The sequence below is a fragment of the Camarhynchus parvulus genome, chromosome 5 (genome assembly GCF_901933205.1).
Source record: "Camarhynchus parvulus chromosome 5, STF_HiC, whole genome shotgun sequence".
In the NCBI taxonomy this organism is placed as follows: domain Eukaryota; kingdom Metazoa; phylum Chordata; class Aves; order Passeriformes; family Thraupidae; genus Camarhynchus; species Camarhynchus parvulus.
In genome coordinates, this window is record NC_044575.1 from 58,107,382 (window position 1) to 58,129,222 (window position 21,841).

At 47.3% G+C, this 21,841-nt stretch overlaps 1 protein-coding gene across 1 annotated transcript in view; it reads right to left on the minus strand.

The window, feature by feature from the left end:
• The window catches only part of PELI2 (pellino E3 ubiquitin protein ligase family member 2), a 72,293-nt gene extending 66,977 nt beyond the window's left edge, over window positions 1-5,316 (minus strand). Inside the window, exon 1 of the mRNA XM_030948770.1 lies at window positions 5,140-5,316. Within this exon, the coding sequence (XP_030804630.1) occupies window positions 5,140-5,216 (77 nt within the window). The 5' untranslated portion in view covers window positions 5,217-5,316. The remainder of the gene's footprint in view (window positions 1-5,139) is intronic.
• Window positions 5,317-21,841: the final 16,525 nt, after the last annotated feature.

The following is a 21,841-nucleotide window of genomic DNA, read 5'->3' on the forward strand; positions in this document are numbered from 1 at the left end:
CCATAAACCCAGCACAAGACATAAAGGTCACCAAGAAGCCACTGTCAATATCAAAGAAAAAAAAAAAACAAAACAAAAAAACCCAAAATCTATTTCTCCAGAACAGCAGCCTTCCAGCTATGACTGCTGGAGCCAATGATTCTCAGAGAATCATGACCTTGAACACATTTAACTGGTAGTTCCCATTATGTGCTACAGTCATTACTTTAAATGAAACCTAAAGTACATTTTCAAATAAGGCTTAAAAGCAGAACTCGAGTCACCTAAGCCGTTTCACCAATATATCTACAGCAGATAGTGCAGGAAATCACCAAGTCATTAAACAAGCCTCAGTCTGGTAGCAGCAAATCCATCTATGTGCAAACTAAGTCCCAGTTTAATTCCAGGGCCAGGATGACTCTCCCTCCTCCTTCAGTCCATGCACAGCAGCAAACAGCACTCAAGGACAAGCAGAGATCCCACTCTGCTTCTGCATTTGTCAACACCACTGGAAAACTGCCCTGGCTTCTTCCTGAACTGTACAGCAAGAGATGAACAGGAGTGATGTGAAAAGCCAGACAGGTAAGTTAGAAAAACAGAAATATGTTTATAAGCAGAAGACACTTGAGAAACTTTATTTACCCTGCAAGAGGTTAGTGGCAGTGGGAACTCTGATCAGTCAGAAAAAGCCAGTATGAAAAACAGGAATATAAAAATGCACGTTCCTTCAGATTAAAACAAAAAGACTGTTTCAGATCTAAAGTTGCTTCAAGTATAAAGTGGTCCATCAATGAGAAGAGCTTCCCAAAAAATTACTACAAAATGTATGACTGTGAAGACAAGTGAGAATTTTTGTAGAATCCCAGAATGGTTGGGTTGGAAGAGACCTTAAAGACCATTCAGTTCCAACCCCCTGCCATGGGTAGGGACATCTTCCACCAGACCAGGCTGCTCCAGGACCCATCCTTTTATTCTACTTTCTCAAAAGGTTAAATTTAAGCAGAACTACAGCATGTTTATTCAAGGATGGCCAAGAATCCACATTAAACAATGCTCACATAACTCACAGTGGCTTATTTCAGCACTAAAGCTTCCAAATTAACCAATTCATTTATTTTAATGGTAGTCAATGGAAAATTTACACACAAAATGTTGGCAGCAATTTCAAAATTACTACTGTAACAACATTGAGGGAGAGCCCTTAGAGTTTTGTCTGGTTAAATTTTAAAAATGCATTGGATATTGCAAAATCCAGTAAATCTGTACAACAAAGTCTTCCTCAGCTGAGGATGCACCAGGCTGCACCTCCTCGCTAAGGAGTAGCAAACACCTTTGGTTTTTGCTACTCCTTATTAACCAAAGAAAACCTTTGGTTAATAAGGAATATTTTGCTATTCCTTATTAACCAAAGAAAACCTTTGGTTAATAAGAGAATATTCCATTGACATGCACACAGATACCAGAAATCCCATCCAAAAAAAGCATTCAATGTCAGGTACAAATCTTTCCCTTCTACAGAACTCAGCCATTGACTACAGCTCATGTCTGTTTGCTGTTCCTTCTTCAATTTACATCGTTTTAATCAAGTGACTTTCCTGAGTGGTCACAGCTGCCCATCCCCAGCGTGCAGTCCCAGAGGATTTAAGGGCACCAGGCCACTGACACCTGCCTTCAGCGACAGCCACCCCCTGCAGCCGGGGACAGGCTCCTCCAGCGTTTAACAGAAGTGACACTGCTGGAATAAAGGCTTCAGGGCACAATTCAAAGTTAGGGGACAAAGGGGCCAGGACATGCACCTCAAAACATTAAGGCACCAGAGAAGTCAAACAAAAGCTCCTGACAAAGGCAGAAACAAACACCCTGACACAATTCAGGTACTTGGTACTGCATTCAGCATCTCCTTAACTCCCTCCAGCCCCTCGTTCCAAGAAATATATAATGAGCCATTACTTTGACAGGACTTCAAACAAAGCTGCTGTCTTTTTTTCTTCAAAAAGAATTAGAATATGAATGTTTCTGCTTCACCAAGAAATCCAGAGCCTTTTGTGAGCAGATGATGCTACGAGCAGATGTACACAAGCAGATTCACAATAAAGCAGATGATCTCTTCTTTACCAGCCATCTTGACCTGTCTGGCTCGATTTACATAAACTGTTTCTATTCACTACAACATTGATTATGTAAACCTCGGCAAAACCTTAACCAAACACACGCTGCCACATCACTGCCAGCACAGACGTAGCACAGAGCTGGGAGAAGGTTATCAGAAATGTGTTTGCAGCACACACCAAACGCCCGGGGCTTTACTGGGGCTCACGCTGAGGTGCAGACTGAGCAATCCCAACTATTGAGACAATACGGAACGTGCCCTGCTGGGAGAGCCACCTCCTGCCAAAAAAACACCTTTCCCTCCATTTAAAGGTCAAGGTACAGCAACCCCACTTTAATACTGCTAAGGCAGAGTGAGAGGAAAAGATAAAGGGAAAGTTTTGTCATCTTAAAAACGGGAGCTCAGCAGTTTGCCAGGTACGCCAATTCCTTTGTTCATCATCCTTTTCACCACCTAATTTAAAAGTCTCACAGTTCAAGACACAAGTTATTCATCAACATCACAATCAAGGCTTTTTAAAAAAAAAAACAACAACCCACACAGCGTCTCAAAACAGCTTTTTCTTTTTTTTTTTTAACCTAGCTGCGAGGCTGCTCTATCAATTTTAATCAGGCAGTTGTAACAGGAGCTGCAACAGAACGCTTCTGCTGGTCCCCAGGTCTCAGTTTCACTGCAGGGAGGAGTGCAGATTTACATTGTCTTATTTAAATGAAACTCCAGATTACAAGATTTTAATACAAAACAGGTATTAAGTGGGTTTTTAGCATACTGAACAGCTTAAGCTGTTCCAAGAGTTCCCAGTCACAAACGTTGAGTCGCCAAAGAGAGGGATGTTTGCATTATTTATGGCACTACAAACACTTAAGACACCTCTGATAGGACAGTAATGAGATCCTGAAGTGGCAAAGGGCTCTTAAAACAACAATCTTCCGCCTAAAAATTAAAAATACATTTGCTGAAGTCATGAGATTTCCTGGATTGATTCCATCACGTCTACCTAGCCCTACATCCCATTGTGTGAGCAGCGACAGCCAGTGCCCCATTGTTTGAGTGCAGCCACAGGGACACTCAGCTCCCTTGCACAGACTTCTTGTCCCTGGCTGCACTGCAAGGACAGCAGCATCTGTTTGCATTTTCATCTTACACCTACGAGATGCAGCCTCAGTAGTTCTAGAGAACGGCTGAAACTCAAACAGGACCCAAAACTCAGCCACATACGTTTCATTTCGATTTTATTGGTGTGTTTCAATGCACACAGTGAAGATCAAGAGCCCAGCAGAACCGATAAGCCGAGATCAATGAGTCCCCATATTAAAGGCAAAGCTCACCAGACTTTGCCAGGTTAAGATCAGAGCCAAAACATTTCATACTTCTGCACTTTCAGCTGCTGCTAAAAATAGTAAAGCAACAGAAAGGAAAATGCTTCCAGCTGTGCACAAAGCGCCTCTGCAGCACAACATCAATTTATGCACTCTAATTTAATTAAAGATTCTGCATTATACTATGACTTTATTGTCAGAGACAGTGTTGCACAGCTGAGCTCACCCTCCATTGCCACAAATGAAACAGTAAGAACGTTTCTTTATTAAATTTAGTGTGATATGGGTATTCCTCACGAACCAAGGGACTTAAATTCAAGGATTTCAAGCGCCAGCTACGCCACGTTCATGACAGCAGCTGTGTTTCATTCCACGGTAACTGCATCTTGACCCAGTCTCGTGACAGGAAACATTGAGCATCCCTTAAGGATAAAAGGTGCACTACTGGATAGAGTACGCAGCCTGGACTGCTCTTTTTCAAACACTTCTTCTGCAAAGGTGAACACGGCTCTTTAGGAAAGCACCGAAACAGAACAAAAATCCTCAAGACACCAGAACAGGGTTTTCTACGACCTTGCAGCAAATATGGACCAGGTTCTGGGGGAGGCTGAGTAACGCAGCGAGGCTGTGACCGTGCTGCTTCGCGGCTGGCTCCAAACCTTTCCGTTGTGTTTAGCGCTGAAAAATCACTCCATTACCCACACGTTACCTCGTATTGAACTCCCAAAATTAAGCGTCTCTCCTGAGGTTGGCGAGGGCTCTCAGCAAGCGCGGCTTAGACGCTTCTCCCTCATCCGCCGCCGCGGCGCTCAGCAGAGCGGCTGCGAGCTTTAACAGCAGGGCAACAGCGTAATGCCAAGCGGATTACTTTAAGATCCATATCAAGCCGAGAAAATAAACATTTCCACGACGAATCCGAATATAAGCGCTTCACCCTCCTCGCTCCAAAGTCATCTCCCCGCCATCTGCACGGAGGACGCCGTTCTCCCGCAGCCAGCGGCCGAGGCACGGCGGCACCGGCCGAGGGACGGGGCCCGCAGCGGGGAGCGGGGGGGTTTGTGGCCATAACCCCGCAACCCCAGGCCCAGCAAGAAGTTTCTTCCCCAAGCCCCGCTGAGACCTCGATGCCCGAGAGCGGCCGGACCCCGCTCCGTCCGCTCCTCCAGCACCGGGACCCCGCAAGGGCCGCGCCGCGCGGGCCCCCTCCGGCACCGGGACCACGATCCATCCCTCCCTCCCCGTTCCTCTCCGGCACCGGGCCCCCGCTCTATCCCTCCCCATTCCATTCCAGCACTGGGTCGCCGCTCCAACGCTCCCTGTCCCCGTTCCAACCGGCCGCCCGCAACGGCCGCACCGCGCGCCCCGTCACGCACCGGGACCTCCCCCTTCACTCCCCCATCCCTCCCCGCTCCTCCCAGGCACCGCGACCACCCCCCATCCATCCCTCCCTGCTCCGCTCAGGCAACGGGACCCCCACCCCAATCCCGGGCACCGGGATCACCCCCCCGCCTCCAGCGGCCGCGCCGCGCACTCGGCCGGGGAGAAGGCGGGAAGCGCCACGCGCCCCCTCGCGCCCCCCTCCAGCTCCGAGCGCTCCCTCGCAGCGCGGAGACGCGGCCGGCGCTGAGCCGGAGCCTGGCAGGGAGCAGCCCCGGCCGCTCCCGCCGCTCTGGGACCGCCGCGCTTCTCCCCGCACCCCGCCGCTCCCCGGAGCCCCTGTCCAGCACTCACCCGAGCACCACCAGCTCCCCATACTTGACGGGCTCCTTGTTCAGCGCGCACAGCTCCTCCTGACTGGCGGAAAACATGGGGTCGCCGCTGTGGGAGCACCGGGCCGCCCCGTCCCGGCCGCCGGTGCGGGAGCGCGTCCCGAGCGGGCTCCGCTCCGCTCTGCACCGCCGGCCAGCGGCAACGGCCACTACACCGCGGGGGGCGCGAGGGGCGGGGCCACCGGGGGGATGGACCAACCCTCCGCCGCGGGGGGGCAGGAGGAGCGAACCGGCGCCGTCCCCCCCCCGCGAGGCTGCGAGTGGCCCCGCCCTCCCCGCGCCCATTAACGGCCGGCGGACGGGGCGGGGCTGGGCGCGGGTGCGCACCGCCCCCTCCCGCGCGGCGCGCCCCCCCCCCGCTCAGGCGGCAGTGGTACGGCCCGGCCGTGTTATGTAAACATAGAGTAAAGGGGACCCGGCCGCTCTTAAAGGGGCCGCGCACCGGCGGCCGCGGCTCGGGGTCACCGAGGGGTCCCGAGCGGGGGCTCTGGGTCACCCCAGGCCGGGTTCCACATCACCTGTGGGACTCCAGATCCCCTCCTGCCCCCGGGATCCACGGCGTGTCTCTAGACCGCAGGGTTGGGTCACTGCGGGGCCGCGTCGCCTCCTGTCTGGGCTGGGGGGTTCTGAGGGAGCTCCCGGGGCTGCTCTTGCCCCTGAGGGAGCGGCGCCGCCATTGCCCTGCCCCCGCGCCTTCCCTGGACTCCCTGCCCTTACCGTGCTCCCCTGTCCCACCTCCTGTCCCTCATCCCTGGAGGTAGCATGGAGCCCAATTCCAGCCTCTCCTGCCTCCTCCTGAGGGGACAGAAATTTCTGTCTGAGGGGACGGAAATGCCCTCACACCCCCTTTGTTCTTTACTGGTCTTTCAGGTCCTTCCCAACCCAACCCATTCGATGACTTCCAAGGATATTTTTCTGCCTCGGTGTCTGCCCCACCACCCTTCTCTCCTCCTTTGTCCTCTGCACCTGATTAAAACCCAAAACCAGCAAAAATTGTCCTGATGTGAATCCGTGCTGAAGATAGAAACTATCATTAGCTGATATTTGTGGTTTCCAACCCATTATCAAAGACAAAAGCAAGAGGAGCATCCACCTTTGCTGAAGAGCATCCTTGGGGCCGGCACAGTCCCAGCTGCTCCTGCTGAAAGCTTTCCCTCTGCCAGAAATTGTATTTAGCTATTAATTTTACCGGTAATATTATTTTTCTGTCGTTCCGGTGAAGAGGTGAAATGGAAAAACACAACCAATCTCGAAGGGCTGCAAAATGGAGATCTTCCCAGGGGCTGTGTGAAGAAGACAAGATTTTATTGAAGACAGGGAGCTGAATTATTATAGATTTATCTTCTTTATTGCTCTAACAAAATAGAAAAGAAAGCCAGGCCGTAAGTCACTGTCAAAGGAAACAAATAAATTCCCAAAAACAGCATGGAAAACAAAGCTCCTGGCTGCATCCTCTTCAATTTCTGCATTTCTCCCCTGAAAGCAAAACCTTCCCAGCAGTCTGGCTTTCACATGACATTAACAAACTCCAACAATCTTCCAAAAAATGCTCCTGAGCAGCTCAGCTCAGATGGGCTTCCACAAGACAGTGATGGGTCTGGACTTGGAGCATCTTTTACTGCTCCCACCTGGGGATGGAGGGATGAGGAAGGACCTTGGAGGTCTGATTTCACTCCTGTTTTCCACTTCCACATTTTCTAACACTGCTCTTTTTGGAAAACGGGGGAAATTGGGCAGCTCTGCACCCTTTTCCCAAACCTGCAGGTTTTTTTCCCAGCACACAAACCAGTGCATTTGCTGTCATTAAACACAGAAGTGACTCCCACTCTATAACTACAGAAAACACACTGGTTTGCACTGCTGAAAAAAATTATTAAATACAGAAAATGCTCTTTTTGGCATTGCTGAAAAATGAATGTGCAGGGGAAAAAAAAGATCCCAGTGGGATTCACAGAGGAATATTAGGAATATTTACATCTATGCTGGATGAGCTGTGCTGGGGTGAGGGGCACTCACCTGCCATGGACCTCTGGTGGGACACTGTGACATAAGCCCTGAGCTTGGGCTGATCCATCATTTTTTCCTTGGAAATGTGCTTCAGTGGTCCATGTCCAATCTCTTCATTCTGCCTACAGGGTGTTTTAGGCTGAGGGAAGATCAGCCCCAGCCCCACAAGGTGTTCTGAGGACTGTTGAGTCTTTTCTTGCCAAATTTTAGGTTTTCTCATTTCAATTCCCAAAGACCAATAGCTGCCAGCACTGGAAACCTGCTTAGAAATGTTTAATATTTAAAATTCCTACGTTTTGGCTGATGAAGCAGAGCCAGGAGGAGGCAGCAGCTCTGCCACACATTACACAGCTCCCTGTGCCACACAGATCCCAACCCCAAATCCCCTCTATTTCCACCAGCTCCAATAAATTCCTTTTGCAACTGGTACGAGCAACACTTGGCTGGCATTTTTCCCCAAACCCATTGAAATAATTGGGAAATAAGCCCACAGCTGCACTCTGCTACTTTTCAGCTCAAAACATCCTTCCTTTTTGGATTTGGGGTGTCTCAGGGTGGCTTTTCAGGGCAGTGAAGGGAGGTTTGGTTGTTTTCCAACCAAAAAAAACCTGAAAGTGGGAATCACAGATAACTTGGAGCTCCTTCTAGGCTGCATCAACACTGAAAGAGGGATTTTGCTCCCAGGTTTAGCACAAGCAGCTGCTTGGCTGGGTAGAGGAATATCCAGCCAAGCCAGGCAAGCACTAAAAATCAATGTTTGGAGAAAAAAAAATTAAAATCCCAAACATGAAGAAATAGTACATGCCCATTTATTTTTAAAATGTAATAAAAATTTATTTTAAATGCAGGAAGATTAATAAGTCTCTAATTTAGCAAAGTACTTCCAGATGTGCTGGGCTCTGAATGTACTTCAGTGCTTTTATGAATCGGTGCTTAGGGAATGGGCTTCAAAAGTACTGAAAGAGGTTTTTGAGTAAAAGAGGGGAGATTTAGATGGGATATTGGGATGAAATTCTGGACTGGGAGGGTGGTGAGGCCCTGGCACAGGTTGCACAGAGAAGCTGTGGCTGCCCCTGGATCCCTGGAAGTGTCCAAGGCCAGGCTGGAGCAGCCAGGGATAGTGGAAAGTGTCCCTACCTATGGCAGGGGTGGGATGGGATTTAAGGTCCCTTCCAACCCAAACCATCCTGAGATCCTCTAAACAGCCCCTGAATCACACCTGCAGTTCACACTGCATGTGGAACTCATGGCACATGGGATCAGAGCATAAACAGGGACAAAGGTTCCCATTCCTGGTTCATAGAGAGGTTTCCAGGACTGGGATCAGGTTTTATGTTCAGCCAGCAGTGGAGATGGTGTGGGCTGGGAAAATTAAACTCTGGGATGGCAACAGCCTGGATTTGGTGCTCCAGAGAGGGGAATAAACCCCAGGGAAGGAGAAAAACTCTCTCAGCTCTACGGTTAGGATCAAGCAGGTATCACCTGGGTGGGTGATACCTTTCAGGCTGAAACGGCTCCAGCTGGCAGGTGAGTGAGGCTCTCAAGCAGCCACCAAGTAGAAATAGCAGACGAAAGAGCAGCAGGTGTCTTAAAAGTAGATTTGATAAATAAATTACAGGAAAAAATAAGATGTGATTGCTCATATTGATGCAACATCAAGATTAGCATGTTTGGGTGAGCCTCTCAGTCCATGTTTCAGGGGTTCAGTGCCCAACTTAGGTCAGGCTAAAACAGATTTTCTTTTCCTTACTCCATTTGAGAATCTCTTCTATTGTCTTAATTTTCCACCATGGCATGTAATGGTCTTGATTCATAGTACCACCTAAAATTTACAGAGGAAAATTGCATTAAAAAAGAAGTGGAAAAGCTAAAAGGATAAAATGCTTTCAAATACCCTGGCAGCAGCTTAAAGATATGGTACAGGCTCCAGCTTAATATGTAACACTCCTTAATAAAGACCCTAAAGGTATTTTTAAAAGCAAAGAAGTTAAGTAGCAGAGTGGGGAAGGCTATTAGGAACAAAAAAGATAGCTGTCAAAAATGAGGGAAATGGAATATAGCACAAACACTGGCAAATATAAAACCACAGCAAGGCAAGTGGAGAAGATATTTCAAAGCAGTTTACCAGAGGCATAAAAATGCTCATAAAAAAAAGCAGAGACAGAAATTGAACCAGGGATTCACTGGGAGCAGCAAGCAGTGAAAGTGAGAAGTTTGGGGTGAAATAAAACACTGGTGGGCTGAGTAAATGAGATCCCCATGTGTCTGGGCTTGAGACTCCCACAGAAAAACCCTCGTTTTCTGCAGTGGCTCTGATGAGCTTCTTAAATATAAGTTTCACCAAGAAAATTTTAGAATAAAAGGGTAAATTGGCAGAGGAGTAAATTTCCAGAGTGAGATATCACTGGCCCAAGACTTGAAAAGAAATTCAAATACATTATATGAATAATTGTATAATTATATTCCATAAAATTGTATAAATTATTATTTTACATATTTGCATTTGTAGAATTCTGTGAAAAGTTGCACTTGTCTGCAGGATGAGAAATAACAAACTGACCAGTGATGAAGCAAGTTTGAAAAATTAAACTTTACTTGAAGAAGCAAAGTTAAAAAACTTTAAGAGTCAGAGATCACATCATTTTTCATTACACAAATGAAAATGCAGTGGAGTTCAGGTAAATATGGATACCTGGGATGCACTGGGAAGATCTGATACACCAGGGAAAGGGCAATAGGAAGGTTTTGCAGAAAGAAGTCAAAGTTTATAAGGCATTCACACCCCTTAAAGCAGTCAGTGAATGTGTTGGAGGAGGTGATTGCATGTGTATCACATACCTGGGGTTCAGCAAAGCTTTGGCACCACAAGAGCTGTCAAAGAGATAAAAGTTGCATGAGATAAAGAAAGGGATGCATGGATTAGCAGCTGAGACAAGAGAAACCAAAGGCTGGAAATCAGTTCTCATTTTCACAATGGGGAGAGGTTATTTGCTGGGATTTTATGGTATTGTGGGGCCCTGGCCAGGCTGCTGACTTCTAATGGGAAAGTTTGCTGACAAGCCAAAAAAATTTTAAGCTGACTGCAAGGAGTTCTAGAAGGACCCAGCAAGAAAATGTCCAAGTAAAGTAGACAGAAGATGACCTTAGCTATATCTGTGTAATGGCTGGCTCTAATTGAGCCATTGTCATTCCAGAAAGGCATCCCCAGGTGTGACAGGCACTACAGGTCCTTCTCTTGAAACAGAATGATCTAAAACACAAAATGTGCCCAGATGGTTCTGTATGTCCTTTACAGCAACCTGGGTTATTCCAGAGGGATGTTCTGAGTCCCTTTTCCTGTGCCCCACAGCTCCCCCCTTTCCTGGAACACCAGCACTGTGCCCTCACTTTGCAGCTCAGTTCCTGCAGGACTTGTGTTAGCTAATGGGCAATGAAAATAAACACCTTTTGTGTGTGCCTGCCAAAATCAGAACACTGGCATCCCAAATCTCAGTGTTGCCTTTATTGCACTTTTCCCAGGAGGATTCAGGTCCAGCCACAACTCCAGCTCCTGCTGAGGACCTTGCAGCCCAGAGCCAAGTCCCCTCTCATCATCACCACATCCCTCTATCCTATCCCAGATGCTGGTTTGGCAATGGACTTTTGCTCTTCAAGATTTCACCCCTTTTTTTTCTCCCACCCCTTTTTCTTTTTTAATTTTGCCTCCATTGCAAAGTTAACACAAATACAGTGGTGGGGTGCAAAAGATGGACAGAGTTACCCTATAATTTACTTGTACCTAATTTAGGGAAAATTCTGCTACTCTGACCCTTTATCCCAGCAGACAAAGCTGGTGAATGTGGGTCCCTGGGCTTGGACCACATCATCCTCCTGCAGGAGCCATCCCTGGCACTGATGGTCCCCATCCCCCAGGGGAGCAGCTTCCAGAGCAGATGTCTGGGTCCCCATGCACAAAGAGAAATTCAGCCATCCCATAAATCAACCAGACTTCCCGCAGTCAGGCATAATGAGAGCACCCAAATCATTGCAGGATATGCGGTAGGAGAGGAGCTCTGCCTTCCAAGCACTGGAGCTGTGGCACAGCACAGATCTGTGGTCTCAGCCTGGCTCTGGTGTGAAAGGCTCCCTTGGTGAGGGTTTGTCATCCAATTGCACTGATCCCTGAAAACCCTCTCTAGCTGCTGGTATCACCCAAGCAATTTTTATCAGCCAACAAATCCCCTCTTCAGGGGATGCTCAAGGAGTTTCAGGATGATGGGAGCCATCAGTACCAGCACTATGAATCTCCACCCAAAACTTCCCCAGTCTGCAGATACCAAAATATTTCACCCACCAGCAAAGCATGAACACCCACAAAGACACTTTAAAATCAAACATCACTTCCACATATTTCTGCTACAGAGAATGAAATGCATTTTAGAAATTATTGCATATTAGAAACGAGAGACATTCCCCCAGCTCCCATTCAGCCAGCAGATAATCAGCAGGTTACAGAAACCTCCTCCACATCTCCAGTGAGATCCAGCCTGGGCTGTTCCCCAGCAGGATTCAGCTCCACAGCAAAAGCACTGAGCCCGTGGGAGCCCATCACCTTGTCTCCCCAGATTCCTCACTGCTGCCTTTGGCAATCTGTACAGCACTGATTTTGGAAAAGGAAAACGCTCTGGGACTTGGTGGGACAGAAAGGGCTGTGGGATCTTGGTGGGAGCTCGTGTTCTTTGAGGAAGGTTTTATGGTGGGGGTGGTGGAGCACTGAAAAAGTTGACCAAAGAGGAAAGTGCTGGTGGATGACCAGCACTGAAAATATTCAAGGCAGAGGTTGGATAGGGCTCTGAGCAACCTGCTCTAGCTGAAGGTGACAATATGACCTTAAAGGGTCCCTCCCAGCCCAAACTACTCTGTGAGCCCATTCTGTGGTTAACAACAACTTGGGAGTTCTGTCTTCGTGGGCAGCAAGACCTGGCAATTCATCATTTCCTCCTCTACATCTTGTTAGGGTAAAGAGATGCCAGGTCATACCTGAATATGTAATAAAAGCAGCATTTGGCCTCCAAAATGTATACACCAGTAAAGCCTTATAACTCCCTCCCAGCATCTGACATTCTTTTCACTGCTGTAATTTACTGAGTGCATTGCCAGGTGCCCCTGGCAGGATTCCAGGCTGCCTTCAGCCAGCCAGTGCATAAACTCATGGAAAGGGAGAAAAAAAAGGGAGAAGGAAAGAGAGAAAGGGAGAAAGAAAGAGAGAAAGGGAGAAAGAAAGAGAGAAAGAGAGAGAGAAAGAGAGAGAGAGAAAGAGAGAGAGAGAGAAAGAGAGAGAGAGAGAGAGAGAGAAAGAGAGAAAGAAAGAGAGAAAGAGAAAAGAGAGAGAGAGAGAGAGAGAGAGAGAGAGAGAGAGAGAGAGAGAGAGAGAGAGAAGAGAGAAAGAGAGAGAGAAAGAAAGAAAGAAAGAGAGAAAGAGAGAAAGAAAGAAAGAAAGAGAAAGAGAGAAAGAGAAAAGGAGAGAGAAAGAGAAAGAAAGAGAAAGAGAAGAGAAAGAGAAAAGAGAGAAGAGAAGAAAAAGAAAGAAAGAGAGAAAGAAAAGAAAGAGAGAAAGAAAGAAAGAAAGAGAAAAGAAAGAAAGAAAGAAAAAAGAAAGAGAAGAGAAAGAAAGAAAGAAAGACAGAAAAAGAAAGACAGAAAGAAGAAAGAAAGAAAGAAAGAAAGAAAGAAAGAAAGAAAGAAAGAAAGAAAGAAAGAAAGAAAGAGAGAAAGAGAGAAAGAGAAGAGAGAGAGAGAGAGAGAGAGAGAGAGAGAGAGAAAGAGAGAAAAGAGAGAAAGAGAGAAAGAGAGAAAGAGAGAAAGAGAGAAAGAAAGAAAGAAAGAAAGAAAGAAAGAAAGAAAGAAAGAAAGAAAGAAAGAAAGAAAGAAAGAAAGAAAGAAAGAAAGAAAGAAAGAAAGAAAGAAAGAAAGAAAGAAAGAAAGAAAGAAAGAAAGAAAGAAAAGAAAGCAGCCCCCAAAACCCTTGAAATCTGAGCAAGAGGGGAAAAAATCGGAAGGAAAAAAACCACAACAAACACACCACCAAAAAGCAGCGACCACCATCGGCGCGCAGATGTCGGGAGGATGTGGCAGAAGGAGCGACATCCGGCAGCATCCTGGAACATCAACGTGCAGCGGCAGCTCCCAAAATCCGGAGCGCTGCCTTCCTGCCGGCTGTGGGAGCTCGCAGGGGTGGTTATGGATGGTCACTTCTCCTCCGTCTGGGTAATTAGTAAGTCATTATCTTTACAAGCTGAAAGGCTCGCTATTGTCGGCAGCGGCCGGGATTCCGGTCGAGTTGTCTCTGTTATGGGCTCTTTAGGAGATGGACGGGCTGGAACGGTGCTTCACAGCAATCAGGTAATGGCTGAGAAACACGATCCTGGTGGGCCCCTGATTGCTCCTGGAATCGTTGGGAGATGGAGACGCCTTGTACCTCATCAGATAATGCCTCTCCTTAACAAAGGAGCCGACTTATCATGGAAGAGGCTGAGGGCTCCTGCCTTTTGGGCAGGGAAAAGGCACTCGCGTGGCTGAGATTTACCAGCTCTGATAGAGGGGAAGATTTTGTATGGAAACACCAGAAGAATCTGTGAAAAGTGTGTGATACATTTTTTTGGTACAAAAAGAGCGCAGACATACCTGCTGTTGCCATTAAGAGAGAGAAGATGAATGAGGAAAGCCTTTGAGCTGAAAGAAAATCGACATGAATTCATTGCTAAGGGTTAGCAATCATACACAGAGAGTACATCCAACCCCAGCAACAGAAAATACATTATTGAGGGAATCAAAAGAACAGGAAACCACTCACTTATAAAAATCACCATCTGCCTTCTGGAGTGAAGGAGTCCTTGGGTCAGATGTTTTAGTCAAATCCAAGCATCCAGGAAAGCAAAAGCAACCTTATAAATCCCAATCTGGTGGTGGAAAATCACATTGTGGAAAATCCCATTGTGGAATGCCTTGAGTTGGAAGGGACCTTGAAGCCCATCTTGTTCCAACCCTCTGCTATGAGCAGGGACAATTTCCACTAGATCAGGTTGCTCCAAGCCCCTTCCAACCTGGGGAAAGCAAAAGCAACCTTATAAATCCCAGTCTGGCGGTGGCAAAATGACAGGGTTGTGGAATGGCTTGAGTTGGAAGGGACCTTGAAGCCCATCTTGTTCCAACCCTCTGTGATAAGCAGGGACACCTTCCACTAGACCAGGTTGCTCCAAGCTCCATCCAATCTGGCCTTGCCCCAAAAGTTTTCATTTCACAAGATCCATTTTATGTATTATTTTATCCATTTTGTGTTTTGTTCACCTGATTTTGGGGAAGAGATGGGAACAGAGCCATAGGAAGCCTCCTCATCCAAGAGCTGACCCAACCTGCAACTCATTAGTGAGGCCCTACGCAGCCAAATCCTCTGCTCATCCCATCTGCAGCAGCCAAGGCCTCGGTGACCTCAACCCCCCCACCTGGGATCCCCAACCCTGCCAGGGCTGCTTATAAATCTTTACATTTGAGACACAGGGCAATCGATAATTCCAGGATGCAAATGGAGCATATGGAGACTGTAGCAGGCAGCACAAAGGCAGAAGCCACAGGCCATTTCCATGATCAGAAAGAGAAAAGAGCTGCTAATTATGCAAAGGTCATTGACTGAGCATGGTGCTACATTTAAATATTTCAGCGTGTCTGTGCCTGGATCCTCTCACAAATGTTGTGTTCATGTGGGCAAATGCTTCTCTGTTTTTGGGGAGATAAGGAAACAGAGAAAAAGTGCAGATGTCTCTGTTTCGTGCCACATGAGAACTTTAAAGCAGACTGAAGCGTCCTGAGGGCTTTGGGGTTCTTTTTTATTTTTTTTTTTTCTTCTCTCCCTGTAGTTAGCTATTCATGCTCTGACTCCTGGTTACTCCGTGAAGTCAAGATAAACATTTCTACCTCCCAAAATTCGCATCGTCTCTGTGCCTTGCTGATGGATGCAGTGATGGCAGCTTGGTGCTGTGGGTTGTCACCTCCACCCCAGCCACCCTGTCACCTCCTCTATGCCCACAGGGCACGGCTGGCACGGGCAAGGCGAAGGAGACAAAGTTTGACTTTTATTCTTTCCCCTCCTCCTCTTTGCAAATGCGTAACAGTGAGAAGGGACATTGTCCGCAGGTCGTGGGAAGCACAAAGCCACGGCTGTGCTGACCTCCTTATAAAAATTCAAGCCTGTCCTTATTTTTCCTGGAGGTTTTTGGTGGTTTGCACACACGTATCTTTGTCCTGCCCCCACCCCCAGCACTGACCGGTCCCACAGCCTCCAGTGCAGCCCAGCCCTGCTGCCCACACCAGCAAATCCTCACAGACCCAGCCAAAACTTCAACAATCAGGGAGAAATTTGGAAAAAAAACAAAACAAAACAAAAAAAAAAAAACAAAAAAACCAACCCTGCTTTTATTTCCAGTGATGCTGCCAGTTCAGTTCAGTGAAGCTCTGCTGCCAGTGCTGACAACTCAGCTTTTCCCAAAATCAAGCCCTTGAAGCCTCTCTGGCCAGTGTCTCATCACTGCAAGCACAGGGAAGGGTGGGATGCTGGGTGTGTAATTTGGAGATTTTCACTTAAATTGATTCTCTGTAACCACTGAGGTCCCTGGCTGGAGTCTGTGAATTTTAAAAAGGATTAATGCTGTGGGAGCCTTCATCCAGATGCCCCCCAAAGAGGTTTTGACCTGGTTGTGTGCTGAGTACTTTGCTCTCCTAAACCTACCGCTTCAAATCCCTTTTGCTTTCCCATTTCCAACCCCATTATTTGGGGGATTTACCCCTTTTCAGGCATTTAAATATTGAGCTCTGTACTGGTATTAAAATTTTTTAGAAGTTGTTGATTGAACAACCTCACACATATATTTTTACATATCATATTTTTGTATCTAAAAAAGAATTCTATATTTTTATTTTTATTGTGATGTTTATATATTATACTGAGAGGATGGATGCCCACAGTTACACAAGGCAATTCCTGTTCTTGGGGTAGACTGAGCTTCACCCTGGGATGTGCATGAAGGGTCCTCACCTCTCTCTGCCTCCTGGCAGCATTTTTGGATTGATGCAGGGTCATTTTGCTCTGCTCCTCTCTGAAAATTTGGGATTTAAGCAGTATTTGGGAGTTCCACCATTTGTAAATACACGGGATGTGCTGGGTTTCTTCCCTCAGCCACAAGCAGGATTAAGGCCAAAGAGCTGCTTCCTGCCAAAAACAGGGAGAATAATCCTGTCATAAGCCATTAATATGGAGCTGTATTGGCACTTGGCAGCAAACCACCAAACCCACAAAGTTGTGTTTAATTTGCTGTTAGAGGACAAGCCTGAGTCTTCTTCACTCAATTATACCAAGACAACATTTCAGCACTAAGCCCTGGAAACAGGCCACCCCTCAGCTCTCCATGGCTCCACATCTCCATCCCAGGATCACTGGCATTGCCCATCCATTGCTGCTCTAATGGAAATTCCAAGAGCTCCTGGTTGCTGGGATGGCCTTGGAGCAATAAATCCCAGGGGTTTCTGCTCACGCCAATGCTGCTGTGGGAAGCAGAAGGTTTTTTGTCCCCCCAAGAGCCAACCCAGCTCTGGCACCCATCTCATTTTGGCCCCATGCACATGGCAGAGTAGCAAGAACAAGCAGAAACCACCCCAATTCCCACCCAGAATAACAGCCAGGTGGGACTTTTTGACTTTCCACAAGATTTGTTCTCCCTCCTCCCATCCCAGCCCACAGGTCCCCATGCAAGCCGGGTTCCCTGATAGTGCTGGGCTTTGCCTGGTGACTTCCTGCCTTCCCTGGCTTCCCACCGGACACAAAGCCTTCCCCTATCATCCAGGATGTCGTTTTCTATTTTTACTCGAATCCCTTTAACTTTTTGACCTTTTTAAGGCAGCAGCCTGGAGGAAATAGATTATCCTGCCAGTGGTACTGCGCGGCTCCAGTCCTTGGTTAAGAAGATAAAACTTCTTCTCAGGGTTCATCACATTCCTGAACTGTCTGTGACTCCTAAGTCACAAAAAAGCGAATAAAATGCCCGTGAGCTTTTGTTCCATAAAATTTTATGGAACTCATCATATCCTTCATGTGGATGGGGAACAACAAGCAAGGAACGTCTCTCATTTTAATGCAGACAGCCTGGGAGACAACTGCAGCCTTTTACCTCAGCTCCTTGGATGTCTCCTGGCTTCCCCAAGTTCCATCTGAGTCTGGAAGCTGTTTAGCTGTCCTGACATTGCGTGGGGACATGAAAAGTGGTGCAAAATGATGTGCTGAGGGTCTTTCACAAACTGCAGTCACCAACACAGGGACACTGCTCATATTTTGTCACAGAGTCACAGAATGGTTTGGGCTGGAAAGAACATTAAAGATCAACTCATTCCACCCCCTGCCATGGGCAGGGACACCTTCCACTGCCCGAGGTTGCTCCAAGCCCCATCCAACCTGGCCTGGAACACTTCCAGGGTTGGAGCATTCACGGTTTCTCAGGGGACCTTGTTCCATCATTGTCCTCACTCGTCGTGCAGAATCGGAGTTTGATATTTCCTTCTTTTGGTTCTGTAACTACAGGAGCAAATCCTGCTTTTAATTTTGGCCTGTATTTTTAGCCAAACAAACTTGCTGTAAGGTCTCATGTCTCCCTTGTTTCCAGCACCTGGAGATGTGCAGAACAACCACCGCCTTAGGAATGTTTTGAAGCAACAAGAGGAGAAACTCAAGAGCGGCTCCAGGGAGAACGCTCCCACGTTCCTGAGATTCCTCTTCCAACGCTCTCAGACAGACTCGCAGTTTTATTTGCAAAAACTGGGAATGCTTCCAAATCCCAGCCTGTAAAGCCTTTCACAAAAAAAAAAACCAAACCAAAAACAAACCATCAGAGGAAAACCATGTTTTCCCCGCTGTAGAGCAGGAGACCCTTGCAAGCAGCGAAGCCCCTGCAGACGTGCCCCTGTGAAGGGCAGCGTGCTGTGAGTGTTCACCACTGATCTGATGCTTCCCAGGAAACGTACAGGGCCCAGGATTTCAATTTGCAAGCACAGCTCTGGGTTGTGTCTCCAAGGATAACATGCTCTTCATCCACAGGAAAAATTCAAGGTGGAAATAAACAAGGTTTTCTGGGAGTCCTGACAGAGCAGGGTCCCTTGGCAGAGCTCTTGAGCACGTTCTGCTTGTGTTGGTGCCCCCAGTGTGGAGCAGCTGCTGAATCCCATGCACCTGGATGAGAGACTCTTGGATTTGCCCCCATTTTCCCAGCAAGTGGAAAAAATAAGATAGAAAAAGAGAGTGTTTCTGCTTGTCAAGGGTAGGACACAGGTAACTCCTCACACCTGCAGCCAAGCCAGCTGGGCAAGCACAGGTGTGATGCCAACACTTGGACTGATGTGAGCAGCCGTGGAGAAACCCCTTTTAGAGGTGTTAATTTGCCACGTGGCCTCGGGGTTTTGGGGCAGAGGTTTGACTTTTTGTTTTTTATTTTCCCACTGGAGCTTAGAAAAGACACTGACCTTGAGCACACAGTTTTCCTTCTCTCCCAGATCTCCTCTCTGTCTTGGTCAGTTACTGCCAGTGACACCAAGAGAAGAGGGGGGGAAAAAAACTGGAACAATATATATTACATTGGTTTAACCTCATTTTGCACATCCTGAGCACCCATTCTGCTGGTCGGGGAGACAAATGAGCTCTGCCTTTTCAGATCTGATCTCCAGCTTGCTGCAGCCTTTCCTGGAGCTGCAAACTCTCAGGCCCAGGGATGACAGCTCCCCACCCAAAGGTGGGCACCAATGGACAACCTGCTTTTCAAGGACAGGCTGATCACAGAGGAGCTGAGACAGGTCCAGAGGCACCTGGGTCTGTCCACTGAGCTGAGCAGCCTCACCACTAAAAGCAATTAGCATTCTTGCAGAGAGGTCTGACAGACCCTGCTCTGCAAATGCTGAAGTGTTGACACTTCCCAGCAAGATGCATCTTGTGTTACTGGCAAAGAGGAAACTACTCTGTTAGGTTTGCAGGGTTTTCCTGCTACATCTTCCTGTTGCTTTTGGTGCCTCAGGTTTTACCTTTTAAGTTTTTCAGATTCTGTGCTGCTTTAGTGTGTGGGTCTGGGCTTCATATGAGGGAATGGTGAGCTCTGAGCACAGAGCAGGGAGACAAAACAATTCCTGCTCCAGCTGGGCACCAAGGACAAATGATCCAAATCTCAGCCCAAGAGCACAAACAACATGGGCTGGATAGAGAAAAACAAGAAGGATGGGACTTCATGGGGTAAAACTGTAATTAGAAAAATAACTCCAATATGCAAATGGACCAGAACTTATAAAAGTGAAAGAATTTTTGTAGCCATTTTGGGTTCATCTTGGGTGTAGCCCTGACTGGCCCCTTGTGCTGCCCAAGGTGTTTTCATTGAGGCCTTTTAATAAATCCCTCCTTTATTGTTTAACTCTGTCTAGCCTCTGTTCTAGGTCAGCCTTCACAAGGCATCTCCCTAACTCGGGAGCAGCCCAGTGCTGATGTCATGCTCAGATTTGCAATCACAGGATTATGGAATGGTTTGGGTTGGAAGAGACCTTAAAGATCATCCAGTTGCACCCCTCATTCCTGGAGAATGTACTTGTGCCTTGCAGCTACTGGGCTGCACAAACATGTGGAGTGTTGCTGATAACTCACCAAGGGAAGTCTGGAAAACGGAATCTGCAAAGAAATAATTCTGCTTGTAGTCTCCTATTTTATGTATTTCTGTTTCCTTCCTTCTTCTCCCCTACTTCCCCCTCTCCCCCCCCAATTCCATTTACATCTAAATAGGGTCTTTGTTTTTTCTGAGTTAATATTTAGTCACTGGTTCCCATTCAAGGCTCCTAGATCAGCTTCTCAGAGCAGAGGCATTCCCAGGAGCGAGCAGGGTCCGAGCAGGACATGGATCCGGTGCCACGCAGCTCCTCCAGGACCACACCGGAAATGGCTTTTACACATGGATTTGTGACTGAGTGATGCAAACTTGTTTATTACCAGCACTCAGACATAAATAGCACATCCTACATCACAGAATCATTTAAGTTGGAAAAGACCTCTGAAGTCATCGAGTCCAACCTGTGACTGTCACCACCTTGTCACCCAAACCGGAGCACTGAATGCCACATCCAGTGGTTCCTTGGACATCTCCAGGGATGGGGACTCCACCACCTCCCCAGGCACTCCATTCCAATGTTTAACAACTTGAAATTCCTCCAGATTTGGTATAACAGAAATCCAGGATCGAGCCCACTTTAAAGGTGATTTATCTGATGTCACCATCAGACTGCAGGTTCACACACCTTGAGCTAAAGAGGCACTTCCCAAAGACCCTGCTCAAACAAGGAATGTATTTCCAGCTAATCATTTCAGATCCTCCCAGAGACTTGCATCAACTCCAGGAACTGACAAGGGGAGCTGTCCATTAAGGGATTGATTTCCACTGAGGTATCAGCTCCTCTTTGTTCAACTCCTGTCAGATCAGCCAATGGTGCTCTGTTGATTCACAAGGCTCCAGCTCTCCTCATCATCACTTTTTCTTGCCTTTTGCACCGAAATTACAAGAATATATGTTTGCTTCTAGGCTTGTCTATGTGCTGTAGTATCATGGTCTTAGCTGCCAGCTGAGCTACACCAGCTGGAACCCAAAGCTTGTCGTTATTTCAGTATAAGACCCTGTTACATCATATCCTCTAAACTGGATTTAATTTCTGTTTGTAAATAAGCAGATACTTTAAGCAGTGGGGAAAAAAAGATATTTATAGGCTTAAGTAAAGCATCTGCTTAGACTGACACTGAAATAAATGCAGGTGGGGTTACAACCTATAAACACAGCAGTTTTTCTAACCAGGGACTGTAAGGTGAGACCTCAGACTGATTCCATCCAACCTAATTCACACAGCTGCACAGACTTTTGGGGTTTGTTTTGTTTGCTCCAAGTGCTTCCTGCTTTTGCTCAAGTCATCTGGGAATGGGACTCGGCTGTACAGCAGGATCCAACTTCCCATGGAGCAGCAATGGTTGAAAATCCAGGGATACAGAGTTGGTGCAGCTCTCAGGTGAAGACAAGAAGGCATCAGGCACCATCTGACTGCCTTGCCTGCATGGCTTGGCAGAACTGTCTGCACCTTATGCCAAGAATTGCCAAGAAAATAGAAATACTAGAGAACTTATGCAGAAAAAATAGATTCATCTTTGGTATGGGAGCACCAAGAGTTGCCCATGCCACAGATGGTCCCAAATTACCAGCCCATGAAGCACCAGGATGAAGGTGGGCTCCATTGTGACCAGGAGAAAAGCAGGGAAGAGCTTGAGAGGAGAAAGGGAGGGGAAGACACACACAAGGAGCTGTTGGGTGCAGGATACACACGATGGAGGCCAAGGAGCTCAGGAGGATTGTGAGGATTTACAGTCATGGAGTGGGCTGGGCTGGGCTGGGCTGGGAGGGACCTTTGAAGATCATCCAGCTCCAACCAGTCCCAACACCATCCCTTGAGGGACAGCACTGAATTATCTCCTTTGGGACACTGAGGCACTGACTACAACACTTTGGACATGATGATCTGGGTAATTCCTTCTTAGGGAAAGGCTGAATTTGTGCTTGTCTCAGAGACAAGGT